Source organism: Toxotes jaculatrix, chromosome 13 (genome assembly GCF_017976425.1).
Source record: "Toxotes jaculatrix isolate fToxJac2 chromosome 13, fToxJac2.pri, whole genome shotgun sequence".
In the NCBI taxonomy this organism is placed as follows: Eukaryota; Metazoa; Chordata; class Actinopteri; family Toxotidae; genus Toxotes; species Toxotes jaculatrix.
The window spans coordinates 13,705,674-13,720,025 of NC_054406.1; the positions used below are offsets into that span (position 1 = coordinate 13,705,674).

The window sequence follows — 14,352 nt, forward strand, 5'->3', positions numbered from 1 at the left end:
CGGCGCGCCTGGAGATGACAGCGGGTTTATTATGAAAAAACTGCGCTGTAGCATTCACTGGACTTTCACTGGATTTAGAGGGTTATCCTAATCGCTGCATCTGTGTGAAGGTCACCCCCTAATACTGATCCGGATATCCTTCAGAATCAGAGTGTGTGTTCGTGTACGTGCGTGTCAAAACTGTGGTTTCTCTTGTTCTTGTTAGACACAGACCTGTAAATGACTGAAACAGGTCTCTTTTACACTCTTGACACTCAGCAGGTATCCAGATATAATTCTTGGTGTACTTTGTGTGCTATTATTTAATTACTGTCTGCAAATTTAGAGTTGCATGTTATCTGACCTGTGATTCTAACATTTTTTTTTACAAGGACACTACCTTTGTCATTGCAAAAGTTACTTTAAAATATATGTAATGTGGAACGTGGAACATAATGGATTAAAACACCAAAGGGTCTCCACTGACAACCCCACAGATATACTATCAAGATAATATAAGAGATTTTTATTAGGGTACCTTGCACAGTCTTTGATTTTTAAGTGTCTGTGTCTCTGTATTAGTGCGAGACCACAGATGGACGCCCTGTGTAATGGAGCCAAAAAACCCGAGGGCAACGATCCCGCTGTGGACCCCAGGCCCCCTCCTGCCAAGCTGGCTCGACTGGAACAAAACGGAGCGGGACCCTCGGCCCAGGAGAGGAGCAGGCAGGGGAGTCCTGTGGCCAAAAACCCCTGCCTGGCCCAGAAGCCCGGCACAGTGAGGCCACAGGGAAAAAGCTGGCACAGCAGAGGTACGTGGGCTGATGTGAGGAAGAGGTTCAGAGGCTACATGAAAAGGAGGAGCCCAGTGGGGTTTCTTTGCTTCTAAAAGATTTTTTTAGTTACACATACAGATGAGGTCTTTAGTACAGTGATTATGACTCCTACCATCTGATGTGTCAAATGTGTATCTTGGATGCTCTCGGGGGGGATTTCTGCAACCATTGTGAATGATTAGGTTTGGGTCTGATGAGATTAGATGTTGGAGGTGATTACAAGTTTGGGTCCCCAAGTTTGGGGAAATTCAAAACCTTTAATTTGGTTACAAAAACAAATAACGTATGACTTGATAATGAAATGAATCATTACTTTGTGAGTTTTTCAACTACCTATCACTACGTTCTCAAGTGTCATGCTGTATGAAATCATTTTGTGTGCATGACCTCAGGGAGCCTGCTGCCAGTGTTCTGTGTGGTGGAGCACAGGGAAAGCCAACTGGAGGGAGAGAAGAGAGAAGAACATGCTGAGTTTGTGCTGGTCAAGAAAGATTTGCTTTTTAACCAGCTGATAGAAATGGCCCTGCTGACACTGGGCTACTCTCACAGCTCTGCCGCACAGGCTAAAGGTACACAACACACACATGCACAAAGAGGCTGGGACACATGTAAGTTTATCTTTAAGTACTCTCATAATTTTAATTTGTGTGTGTGTGTGTGTTCAGGTCTGATCCAGGTTGGCAGGTGGAACCCAGTACCTCTGTCCTGTGTAACAGATGCTCCTGACGCCACAGTGGCTGATATGCTGCAGGATGTTCACCATGTAATCACCCTCAAAATACAGCTGCACAGGTAGAGAGCAGACATTACATCTATAAATACATCTACTCCCCGTCCTGTCTGTGTGGAGTCTATGGACTCTAAACTGTCCGTAGGTGTGAATGTGAGCCTGAGTGTGACCGCCTTATGTTTGTTTAGTATTTCCCAGCCTTTCAAAGCTTCTGGAAAAGACTCCAACCACCCACCATCGCTAATTTGAATAAAGAAAATAAAATAACCAAAGGGCAGGGACCAAATCAAACCCATTAAAAATCAGTTTTCATAGACAGTCTACAGCAGAGACTGATAAAATTCTTCATGATCATCGTCATCATCATTTTCTTTATATTTTCTTTTTCTTCATCTGTTTTTTCCATTTTAATGTTGTTAAATTTAACGAGTGACTTTATGAATATTTATGAGAATTTTAACAGTAGAAGACATTAAAAGTTATTTTGCACTTGTTCCGTTTTTCAGTCGCCTTTTTTTTTTTAAGTGACCATATGGATTCCATCTAAATGGAATTCAGCCGTCATTCATTTTATTATTTACAAACACACATTTCCTGCTGTGACAGTCAAAGATGCCTTCTGTGAAAAAGACCTTCTTGTTTCAGACACATGAACCTGGGATCATGTATGTTTTTCCTTGTACTCACAAGTTTCTTTAAAGTCTTCCTCCCACAGCCCATAACTCACACCCTTGAAAGTGTGTGTGTTTGTGTAAGTGTGTGATCTCATATTTAGACATTAAGTCCACACTATGGGTGTGAATGAAAGTCTGAGTCTGATTATTGCGGTGGGAGGGGCGTTTATTAGTTCTGTGATAGGTTGGCAAATTGTTGTCAGTACATGCCTGGTGAACAGGTTTTAAAGGTGTCTTCTTTTTAAAGGGGCCCTCCTATCGGTTGTATAATGTCTTCTGTGGCTCTGAAGGGAGCTTTCTAAAGTCTGAGAACATTACGTTACGTTATGAGAATTTTATTTTTACTTTTTATTTTTATTTTGCTCTTTGTCTAGCTGCCCCAAATTGGAAGACTTGCCAGCCGAGCAGTGGAGTCACTCAACAGTGAGAAACGCTCTGAAAGAGCTCCTCAAGGACATGAACCAGAGCTCCCTGGCCAAGGAGTGTCCACTGTCCCAGGTATAACACACACACACATACAAGAAGAGAGAACGAGAAATAGGACTGAAGTTCAAATTGTGCATGTAACATCTTTGCCCTTCCATGTCCTGCACAAGCTTGTGTGTGTGTGTTTGTGCCTACTTTGATGTATGACATAGAGTAAGTGTGTGGTCCAATAGTTTGACAGGAAGTCCAGATGCAGCGGTAGATAAGGTGCGGGGGCAGAGCGCAGGAGAGAGAAACAGATAACGAGAGATGGCTATCTCTTAAAAAGCCGTACTGCCTTGGCTGCTGCCTATCTTGATTCTGCCGACTGCCAGCCTGTCTGCCTGTCACCCTCTCTGTCTGTCAGCCTCACCTTCTGTCTTACTCTCACTCAGTCTACCTGTCCATCACGCTCACCCTTTGGTATTTAGCTTTTTCTGCAGCCTTTACTAATTCAGCCATAACATCCAAATCTGGCTTTAAGATCTCCTTCAGTTCTTGTGTGTTTAATGAAGCAAATACAGACACAACTGCAGAAATAATTTTACATTAATCTTGCAGTATTTGGGAAAGGCCTCTCTATGAATATTCATAAATATCAACTTAGTCTATCTGTTATTTTGCCTGAGGGTGCTTAGGACATCTACAGTTTGATAAAGAGAAATGGCTCACTATCTCACTCTTCTTCGGATTCTTTCCTTCTGTGCCGTGTTAAGATCTGATACAAACCAATCCTCCCTCCCCCATCTTTCCTCCTCATCTCTCTCACTCTCTCTTTTTTCCTATCACTGCCTTTACCCCCTCTCTTGTTTAGCGAGAAGCAGATTAAAATAAATATGAGAGGATGAAAGGTGTAATCAGATGTAAAGATTGCACAGGACGGTCTTCGGGGAAAAACTGTGTATGTGTGCGCGTGTGTGTGTAAGTAAGAGACAGAGAGGCATAGTCTCTGATGACCTCTAGTGTTTTGTTTGATTACGCACACGCACACATACAAGCATGCATGCATACATATGCTGTACATTTACACACACACACACACACACACACACACACAGCTCACACACTGACATACTCATCTGTCTTTATTATCCTATTTACCTGGGGGTCTTTTTAATAACACAGATCTGAGTTCATTAATATCAGATGTGTGAACAGCTGAGACACCCAGGAAGGAGCTTGGAAAATGTAATGAATTTCTATTGTCTTTTCCCCTCTGTTTCAGAGTATGATATCATCTATTGTAAATAGCACTTACTATGCAAATGTCTCAGCTGCCAAGTGTCACGAGTTTGGTCGATGGTACAAGCACTTCAAGAAGACCAAATGCTTCAAGGGTGAGGGATTTCAATCAAGCCTGCAAACATTAAGTGTGCATGATAAGTCTTACAGCATGCCCCAAATCCATACTCCATATTAATTCTACACAGTGTGTACTACAAACTAATAGTAAACTGTTTTAGTTGGCAAAACAAAGTCAACACTTTACCATTTTATACTGACAAGAAATTATACAAAAAGCATGCAATTTGGAATGTTAAAAAAATGACAAAAAAGTAAAAATTCTCTAGTAAATAATATATTTTACCTCCCACAGTTGCCAGAGTTTACAGCACACTCAATAATCAACTGCATTTAGCATGCATTCTGCCTGGTTTGAATATATTTAAGTTTTGCCACTTTGTCGGTGTGAACACATGACTCAAAACCTGATTAGAATTAGTAAGTGGTACAGATTTAGGACACACTTTTAATATTTAATGTCATAATAATTCTACATCTATCTTTGCTTTCCTTTTCCCTCACCAGAGATTGACAGCTTTTCTGAGCAGTCTGCACATGTCACCCTCACCCAGCAGCCAATCACAGGTAGCTCTGCTGAGCAGAGCTCAAACCTTCTTTTCCCTCGTGGAGGAGTAGCCAACATATGTAGTCGCTCACCCCTCGGTCTGCATCCTCCCGGGCTGGTAACCCAGCCTCTCAGCTCCCAGCTGGTTAACCAGCAGCTGGTGATGGCCCAGTTTCTCAACCAGCAGTACGCTGTTAGCCGCATGCTAGCTGGCCAGGGTCTCTCATCATCCCAGCAGCAGTATCTCAACCACCCGCCTGTAGGAAGGGCTCCTGCCAAGGCCTTCTCCAAAGCCTCTGAATCCCAAGCCCCACAGCAGGCACAGTGCTGCCCAGGGGGTGGCCCTGCAGTTGGGCCGCAAAACCAGACATCGGCTGGGTCTTCTGTGGGGCTGTGTGACGTGCCAAGTGACATCTACCAGTGTGTTAGGGAGGAACTGAAGAGAGCAGGCATCTCCCAAGCCATCTTTGCCCGGGTGGCCTTTAACAGGACCCAGGTATGAAAGTAAGGGGGTGGGGGGGTAACTAGTGACTATGATCTGAATGAAAGGTGTTAAGATTCATAAGAGGTCGCCATTGTTTTCTGGTGATTATCTTTTGGAAGTGTTTTCTGGTGTTGCAGTGCTACGTAAGTTTGTTCTGTGAATATGTGTGTATTTGCCAGTTGGCACATTGGCATGGCCTTTGCTGCAGCAGCCCCCCCCCAACCCCACTGCGACCCCAGCCCACCCCCCAGTGCATATGTGTGTATGTATGTGTGTGTGTGTGTTTGTGCCAGCTTTCTGCAGTACAAAAGCTGGTGCCAGCACTGAAGCAGCTGCTGGGCCAACTAATCACAACCCCTTGGAGAAATTCTGTCTCCCTCTCTACCTCTTCCTCTATCTCACTGCCCCTCCATCTTGCCACCTTTCACTCTGGCAGCCCTTCTATTCATTTAAAACCTACCTCTTATTGTCAATCCATCTGTTTTTTTTAATCTTACCCTTTCTCTGCCTATTAGTCCCCTCATTTCGTGTCCATATCTCCCTCTACCAATGCCTCGAACACTAAAATGCTACATTATCTGTGCCCATCATCATACATTCACCACCACACCCACAGAAATGGAGCTCAAAGGACAGGCTAAGCCCATTGTTATTATTATTATTACTGTCATTATCATTTTCATCACAATAAGCAGAGCTAGTTATTATCCACCCCCATGTTTCCCCCGTTGCCAAGTCCAAGGTGCTCCGGTGCCAGCCGTACAAGTTGGGCATGATGCCAAGATGCCATCTAGAAGTGAGGGAAGCATTTGTCATTTGGCGATTCACGTAAAGCCTCCGTCTATCTGAAAGGCGGGGTTTGCTGGGTAGAATCAAAGATGATCCATGATTTGAATAAGAAGGCTGTTTCCTCTCATGCCATTTTGCTGCCAGCATGAAATCTCTTTTCAGGAAGGAAGCTCTACAATCTGCATGTGACATTTGAAGGCTTTCCTGCATAGACAGATACATGCAGAATAATACTAGCTCTACAGGCGAGAACCCTGCTTAGCACTGACTGGGAACTGGCTCTATATCATCTGTAGCAATATGAGAATACATGCATGTGTAATTATGTATGTCCTTATACGTGTGTGCTTGCTTGTTGTAATGAACAAGGGTCAATTTGTGTGTGTTTGTGCATGCCTTTACCAGGGCCTGCTCTCAGAGATACTGCGTAAGGAGGAGGACCCCAAACACGCCTCCCAGTCCCTGCTGGTCAACCTGCGGGCCATGTACAGTTTCTTGCAGCTCCCCGAGGCGGAGAGGGAGCGCATCTACCAGGAGGAGAAAGAAAGAAGCCTTACTGGATTCACACCCAGCTGCAACAACACACCACCAAGATCCACACAGGTCAGCAAGCACACAGACTGAGAGACAGAGACATAAAATAATAAAAAAAAAACAGTGTCACAAACCTGCTCTGAAATGTGTTTGTCCTTGCACAAGGGCAGTAAAATATAGAAGTGGGAGTACTGCTGCTGAGCTGAATCGTTACTCAAAGAGAATCCAAATTGCTGCTATAAAACTATATCTCAGCAAAAGTGAAATGTGAGAGAGCACAGAGATGGTGACTAGGTTCATTTAATATAGACATTTAAAAGGTGAAAGAAACAACAACAAAAAATAAATCATCATTTTAGGGAGTAGTGAAATTGTTGAAGTTGTGTAACCCTGAGGTTTTCAGAATTTCCGAAAAATGTATGTTCCCCTTAGGATGAATTTAAATACATCCTTTAACTTTGTGTTTAGTGTTAATTAGCAAATGTTTTCTTTACTCTGTTGGTTTTCTCCAAGTTTGGTATGGCCTGCATAAACAGCAGGCTCTCTGGCTTCCCTTTTCTGAAAATGTTAGTGTGTTTGACAGTGTCTGCCCAAGCTGGACTCTGCAGTGTGTAGTCTGTGCTCTGTGCCATGCTGCAAATGCTCATTACTCTTGTGTTTTCTGTAGTTTGCATTTTAAACCCAATTTCTTTATCTTTCTGTCCTACTGTCTTCCTCCTTTTAGGCGAGACTGTCCCCAGTCACAGCAGACAGAGGGTTGAAGACAGACAGTTGTGTTCTCCATGTCAGCTCTTCTATCTACGAGGAGATCCAGCATGAGATGAAGAGAGCCAAGGTGTCGCAGGCCTTGTTTGCAAAGGTGGCCGCCTCCAAGAGTCAGGTAACTCCTTTCAATTGCTGCTGTGAATCTGACAAAGTTGTCCAATTTTAAACACACACATATTGCAACCGACCATTTCTATTGCTTAACTGCTCAAATTTAGCATCCACGATGAATCCATCTCTCCAGTTAAAGCTGGAATGGCTAGTGTGTGAGGAGGAAAGCCCAGATAATCAACCAGCAGCTGTACTCTGCAGAGGACTATCATCAGTGCATCAGACTGCTATTGTGTCCTAAATTATCGCTTTAATAGTCGCCATACACACATGCACACATACACACCACTTATTTGTGCACGCAGACATACTGTACCAGCGCACGCAAGTACACGCAATCACACAAAACGCACACAGGCACACAAATGCACTAATGCGCATACACACAAGCATGATTTGAGTGTTTATTGTTCTCATTTTTATGGCGGCCCCATAAGCTTGTTATTGCCTTTTGTTTTGAGGATAATTTCCCTTCATGGAATGGGGGGATTTTAGCTGTCTCATTTTCTCTTCCTCGCGTGCATCTCTCCAGTTTTCAGTTGTTTCTTTCTTTCCTTCTTTTTTCTTTCTTTCCTTCTTTCTGTCTTTCTTTCTTTCATTCTTTCTCGTTCTTTCCCCTGCAACTTCCTTCTCTCTCTCCACTCACTGTCCTGATGTTTAGAGGTCATTCTGCGGTCATGCCAGTACAGACAGGTGGTCCAAAACCCCTGAGGTTCTTTTCCTATCTCTTCACTGGACTCCATTTTTACCTTAGTTTCTCTATGTTCTCTTTACCTTTCTCTTTTTCTCATTCTCTCTCTCTCTCTGTCTCTATCCCTCTCTCTCTGTATTAACCGGTTGTTTGGCAGGCAGAACCATGCTGGATCTCTCTGTTCTATCTGCACTGTGCATCTGGATGGCATTGTGTGCTAGAGTTGGGCTACAGCCAGGTGTGTGTGCATCTGTGTGTGTGTGTGTGTGTGTGTGTGTGTGTGTGTGTGTGTGTGTGTGTGTGCATATAAGCTGGTGTGTTTGCGTGAATCTATGTGTGCATATCGGCCTGCCTGCAAACGTAATCACGCTCTAGTTCATGAATCTGAAACTAGCTTGGCTTCATGTTCCTCAATCTGCCAGTGACAAGTTTCTTCCCTCGCGATGCAGAAAGAATTGTAGCAAATAAGAACATTTCAACATGATCTCCCAGCATTTGCCATTAGAGAATCTTTAACCATAACAAACAAGAAATGGACAAGAGGATTTACAATATCAACCCATTCTAAATGAATGTGAAAAGTAAATTATTGTGGTTTATAGTTTTATAGACCAAGAGAAAGCTGAACACTCGTCAGTTGCTTGTTTCTGAATTTAGACCCTCAACTTAACTGTTATCACCACTTCTGTCTGCTTAAATTATATTCTAATTAGTCTCAAAATTAATAAGAGAGTGGGTGGACTGGGGTGACATGAATCAAAACTCATCATATACATTTCCATGATGTTGCCATGGCAATTTTGTTGTCCCAACACTATTTTAGCCTTACACCAGTTTCAGGCTACAGAAGAGATCAAACGATAACATCTTGATTACACAATCTCCTTTTTGCCTACTTACTTCACGTCACACAATCATTACAAATGCCATCTTGTCTATGCATGCAGTTTGAAGATATGCTGCGTGGTGGGGTTAGCTTCATTTAACTTTATTATCAGCTGTGGTATCAAGTGACAGCAAGATCAAGACAGTAAGATACTGATATCTGGTATTAGAAGATGAGCTTGTTGACATAAAAATATTTGCTAAATTATGAACTAATTAACAGAGTTACTGACTTGATTAGCATGGCTAATGGATATGTATATTATATTATATTATAGCAGAACATTAAGTAGATGAAGAGCTTTTTGTCTTAACATCATATCTGATCGCCAAATGGACTTTCTCTCCTCTTTTTTTTTCTTGCCCTCAGACTTGTCAGATCAGGTCAGTTAAATCTGCACCACAGGAGCTCACTTGTGTGCAGGGTGTTTTTTAAGGACACCTCAGAAATATAAATGTGTACTGACAAAGAGTCTTGACCTCTGGGTGAAGGACAGAACATTTAATCGTTGTGGGCTTGGTCTTACACAGTGCTTCAGCTGGTCAGTTGATGTGTGTGTGTTCCTCCTGTAGGGCTGGCTGTGCGAGCTGCTGCGCTGGAAGGAGGATCCCAGTCCAGAGAACCGGACCCTGTGGGAGAACCTGTGCATGATCCGCCGGTTCCTCAGCCTGTCCCAGACTGAACGAGATGCCATCTACGAACAGGAGAGCAGCAACACAATGGCACAGCAGCACTGCACTGACAGGCTCACACTACTCAGCAACGACAATACACTGGTGAGATTACAAAAACAAGACAATGGTAACACACAGACTCCTGTTCTAAACTCTCAGTCTCTGGTTGATGTTGCTTGAGAAAAAAATACCCAGTTGCACAGATTTTTTAAAAATTATTTTATGTTACCAGCTATAAGAATAACTGAAATAAATAGAAAGAACGTTTGCAATAAATGAGCAGCAAAGGGCTAACATAATGCCTCCAAACTTTGAATTAACACTTTTTTTTTAGAGGGATGGCTGTACTTATTTCTAAGGCTTAAGGTGGCCTGACTTTCTTTTTTGTAAAGTACTTAAAAAGATCAAGTATGCAATGGAAAAGCAGAACAAAATGACAGCTAAATGCCAAAGATGTCAGAAAAAAAATATGATTACCACATTAAGCAGTGATCTATGAGGCTGATTACTTATTTTTCTTTCATTTCCATAGCTTGTGCATGGATTGATGGCTTGATTATAGTGCAGACAGTTAACGTGAGAAAATGATTGTCTTGTCCTCTGTTTGTGAAAGTACACTTGTATGTTGCATGGAATACCAGCGCATTAACAACACTACTTCACATGTACTGGTTCAGACCTGATCAGGTCTGTGGACATGGATGGTTGCACTACAGATTACTTCAAATGTGGCAGCAGAAACAGGAGATCACACAATCTATACAACCTTTGATGCCTTTGCAAACCAGACCAGCATGTACTCTGCACTTGCTCATCTCGCTACCCAGCCACTATCTACACACTGCAGATTCAGGTGAATGTGATAAAAAATTGAGTGGATGTGGTAAAAACCCTGGTTAAGGTTAAAATTTACCATGGTACCCTATCAATCAAAGGGCATCACGGTTTGACAAGAATCATTTTTTTCCATGTTCTGTACAGCCATCATTTAAAACTGAGGTCAAATGAAGGACACACCACTTTACACATTCACATTACTCTCATGAAAAACATGACCACAATTTTGAAGTAAAACATAACCAGCCAATTTAAAAGCCAAGTATGTTTAGTCTCAGGCAATTTATGAGAGCAGGTAGAATATTATTGATGCAGTGTCTGTAATTTAGAGCTGGAAATTTGCTGCCTGTTCTCTTTAACATATGGTTTTCATCTAAAATGAAAACAGCACATTTCTTTAAGCAATGGCATAATTTTTAGCTACATTTTTATGTACATTTTTAAATAGAATCAGGTCAATAAAAAAATAATATGCATATAAAAAAGCTAAAATTGTTCTTTATTTTATAAACCTATCATTTTAAATCATATTAATATATTTCTGTCTAGGCTGACTTCACTTCACGCCATCTACCATTAAAGTGAGACCACAATAATAAAATATTGTTGAAAATATAAAGTCCAAAAGACCACTTATAGCTTTTTACTTCTAATTTCTCTTTTCTCTCCTCAGTACCAACGCAACTCCCCTCTGCCACAGCAACACCATCTTCAACCCCATCAACCCCTGCAGCCTGAGGCAGGAGCTCACCTGTCTCCACGGCAACCATGCGCTGCATCGCCAGCCGAGTCCGAGGTTGGGGTCAACTGGGGGCATATGAGAGTACGTTTGCAGAGCAGGGGCAGCAATGGTGAGAGAGGGGACAGTAAGGACTGGGTTGAGGGAGGACGAGGAGAGAAGGGCAATTTGGGGGGGGACTGGGGTTGTACTGGAAGGGTGAGGGATAAGGGTACAGAAAGCAAGGAGCAGGTGAGGGATGGAAATGTGGGTGAGGAAGGCATAAATGAGATCATTGGAGACAGCAAAGAAGGCAGGGTTAAGGAGAAGCAGTCTGTGAAGTGGACTAGCGTGAAGAATGAGAACCGAGGCGGGGCAGGGGTTTGTCCCGAGGCAGATAATAATGAGGTTGAAGGTGGAGATGAGGTGCAAGGTGAGGGTTTAACAGTGTCTCACGAAGCCCTGGGAATCCTGCAGAGCTTCATCCAGGATGTAGGCCTAAACCCAGACGAGGAGGCAGTCCACACCCTGTCGGCTCAGCTGGGCCTGCCCAAACACATCATTCGCAGCTTCTTCAACAGCCAAGACCAAGGACAGAGTCAAGAACACAACCTGTATCAACACCAGAGCCAGAGCCCAAAACACAGTGGAGACGACCAGCACGGCTGCACTGACACAAACCTCTTCCAGGCTGACACGTCTACAGAGGACCGGCAGGAGGAAAGTGATGGAAAGACTGAAACAGAACAAAAGGAGGAAGAGAAGCAAACGGGGAGAGATGATGCAGGTGAGATAATAGTTTTGAAAGAATCGGATGCTGGCACCCAAACTATTCCCCCAATGAAGGAAGAGTGGGAGACCTACATCTAACCCACATACATCCAAAGCTTGGGTGAGCCATAGCTTCCGTGTGAGCCATGTTACATACTGTACAAGTACTGCTCACAGTGTTATGTTCTTGCAGTGTTGTGTAGGCATTTGTCCTACAAGGCTGAGGAAAGGCTTAAAGTTGACTTACTGTTAAATCAGAGACCTACATTATGTATTTACTTTGAAAGCTCTTGCGATTTGAGGATGCCTGATGCACTTGAGACAGAAAATAACTGTGACTACATGTACAGATAATGTTAGTACACAGGGTTCTGTGTGTAGGTACATTTGTCTGGATTAATAGGAACCAATGCAATGAGCCTCAGATTACATATCACTGTTTAAAAAGAATAGCTGTGGTCGGTTGACTGATGTAAATCTAGATATGCTCAAGCCAGAAATGCCTTGTGGAAAGTGGCACTGCCAGTTTGTTTTTCTATGATCAACGTCTGCATTTGTTGGTTTTTCACTTCGTTTTTAAGAGTGATTTTTTTGTGTTTTGAAATCAGAATTTGAAGTCATTTTCCAGCAGTCTTGTTGTTATTTCCTACATTGTCCTTGTCCACGTTTGTTATTCACACCGTATTAAAAATCAGTCTAGATTCAATGTTTATTAGAAAAAAAAATCACACATAATACAGGGCATCTTGTTCAACTTTACTGCAGTATATAATTAATAAATAAATGAGTTACCAGATTGATCAACATAATGACATCTAAAATGTCCCTGCGCATTCCTGCTCCTTTTTCTCCAGTTTATTCACAATATCAAGTTTTGTTATGATTATCAAAGAACAAATTTGCTTCCGAACATGTCATTGTTTACAAAAAGTATTTCTATTGATGCATGAATTTGTAAATCTCTCAGACTATAGCTATAAGTGTGACATTTACACACCTTGCGGTCTTTGTATCGTCCTGATTTATCATCATGCAATGCAGAGGCAGACAACGCAAAGACAAAGGATTAAGTTCTCATTTATTGGTTCACACTCTGCGCTGTATGGAACTGAGTGCACAGAGATTGTGGACCAGAAATGAAAGACTAAGGCCGTGCAGTGTGTACATAAAACATTTAAAATGTCAGCACTTCTATCTTTTATTTGCAAAAATTTGCGGCTTTAATTGTATGTTTGTATCAATTCTATGTGTTCTGACTATCTGCTCTTCCAGTAGAATTTTTTTTTTTTTCAGTTGAACAATCTGAGTGAGATTAATAAAGATTCATGTGTTTTGAGATCAAGCCTTGACCGACAACTTTTGACTTTAAAATCTCCAGTTAATCAAACTTCATTTTGTTCATTTTGCATGGCAGACATTTCACAGATCCCTTTCACTGTATATATTAACATTCAAACAGAAAGTGGAAACTTTTCTCACCAATAAAAACTGTGACACATGATGTTTCTCACCAAGAAACTTAGGTTTGAAACCTCATGTGATAGAGTCTGAGGGAACACACAGACATAGCTTGGAGGGCATCGTGCTACTTCTGCATTCTGACAGATAAAAAGATGGTTGTTTTCTTCCTAAGCAGCATAATATCAACAGATCACATTTACAGTTTGAAAATATTTAGCTGAGATGTGTTAGCCATGTACAGAACTGAAGTGACTGAAGTTACAGACTGTGAGATCTATCATGCAAGAAAGACGCAAGCAGAGAAGTAAAAAAAGAAAAGATGAAGCTGCTATTTTAAGAAAAGCAGAGGCCTGCTGTAAAATACCTATTAAAGTTTTAAGCAAGGGTTCTTATGTCCACTGCCTGCATTACTGTTTGAGACTTAGTACCGGTGATTATCTTTTATATGACTGTGTCTATGTTGGTGAATTGCTGTCATTGTTTCTAGCAACCACACAATGTTCCTCTATGCTGCTCACCAGGGCTCTCTGTACCAGTGGATCTGGGTCTCTCTACAATCACATGCCCCTCAGTGCTGTGTTTTCTATCTTCTGTCTCTTTTCTTTCTTCTTTTATCTGTCTCAGCTGCTATCTGTGTCTCCCTCTCTGCCCCTGACTCTCATCTGTCTCTCCTCAGGACTTTTCACATTACTGCTCCCATACTCCAGTCAGACAGTGCAACATTCAAGCCCCATTTGGCCAGAACTGCTTTATAGAGTAATTCAATAAAGCTATGCTCTTTTCTGTCATCTGTTTCCATGACGATACCTTAGTTAGGGCCAACAAGAGGCCATGAATGCCTCATCATCAGTAATATTAGCTATAATAATGATGATAATGGTGCTTTTGAAATGCCATGCCTGTGATGATGATGGTGATGGTAATGGCGATGATGATCATTATGACTGCTTTGTGTTAACGCTCACCACCACACAAACACAAGCACACAACACTACCAATGCACACATTTGACTCATTAATGCTATTTAATGTCGCCACCTGTACATATTTTCACATGGACCCCTGCCTTTTCTCATCATGCCCGTCATGCTGCTAGGG

The 14,352-nt window shown here is 42.1% G+C and overlaps 1 protein-coding gene across 1 annotated transcript; it reads left to right on the top strand.

Moving 5' to 3' along the window:
* Window positions 1–574: 574 nt before the first annotated feature.
* Window positions 575–11,892, top strand: satb1a (SATB homeobox 1a). Its single transcript, XM_041053156.1, has 10 exons — window positions 575–791; window positions 1,208–1,384; window positions 1,481–1,607; window positions 2,594–2,717; window positions 3,910–4,021; window positions 4,494–5,029; window positions 6,212–6,409; window positions 7,065–7,220; window positions 9,366–9,569; window positions 10,978–11,892. Exons 1-10 carry the CDS (start codon window positions 575–577, stop codon window positions 11,890–11,892), a joined length of 2,766 nt encoding a protein of 921 aa, XP_040909090.1.
* The last annotated feature ends 2,460 nt before the right edge of the window (window positions 11,893–14,352 follow it).

Coding starts and splice junctions, on each gene's coding strand:
- satb1a (XM_041053156.1), top strand. CDS start 575: ATGGACGCCCTGTGTAATGGAGCCAAAAAACCCGAGGGCAACGATCCC. Junction 4,022..4,493: donor GAAGACCAAATGCTTCAAGG/GTGAGGGATTTC, acceptor TTCCCTCACCAG/AGATTGACAGCTTTTCTGAG. Junction 7,221..9,365: donor TGGCCGCCTCCAAGAGTCAG/GTAACTCCTTTC, acceptor TTCCTCCTGTAG/GGCTGGCTGTGCGAGCTGCT.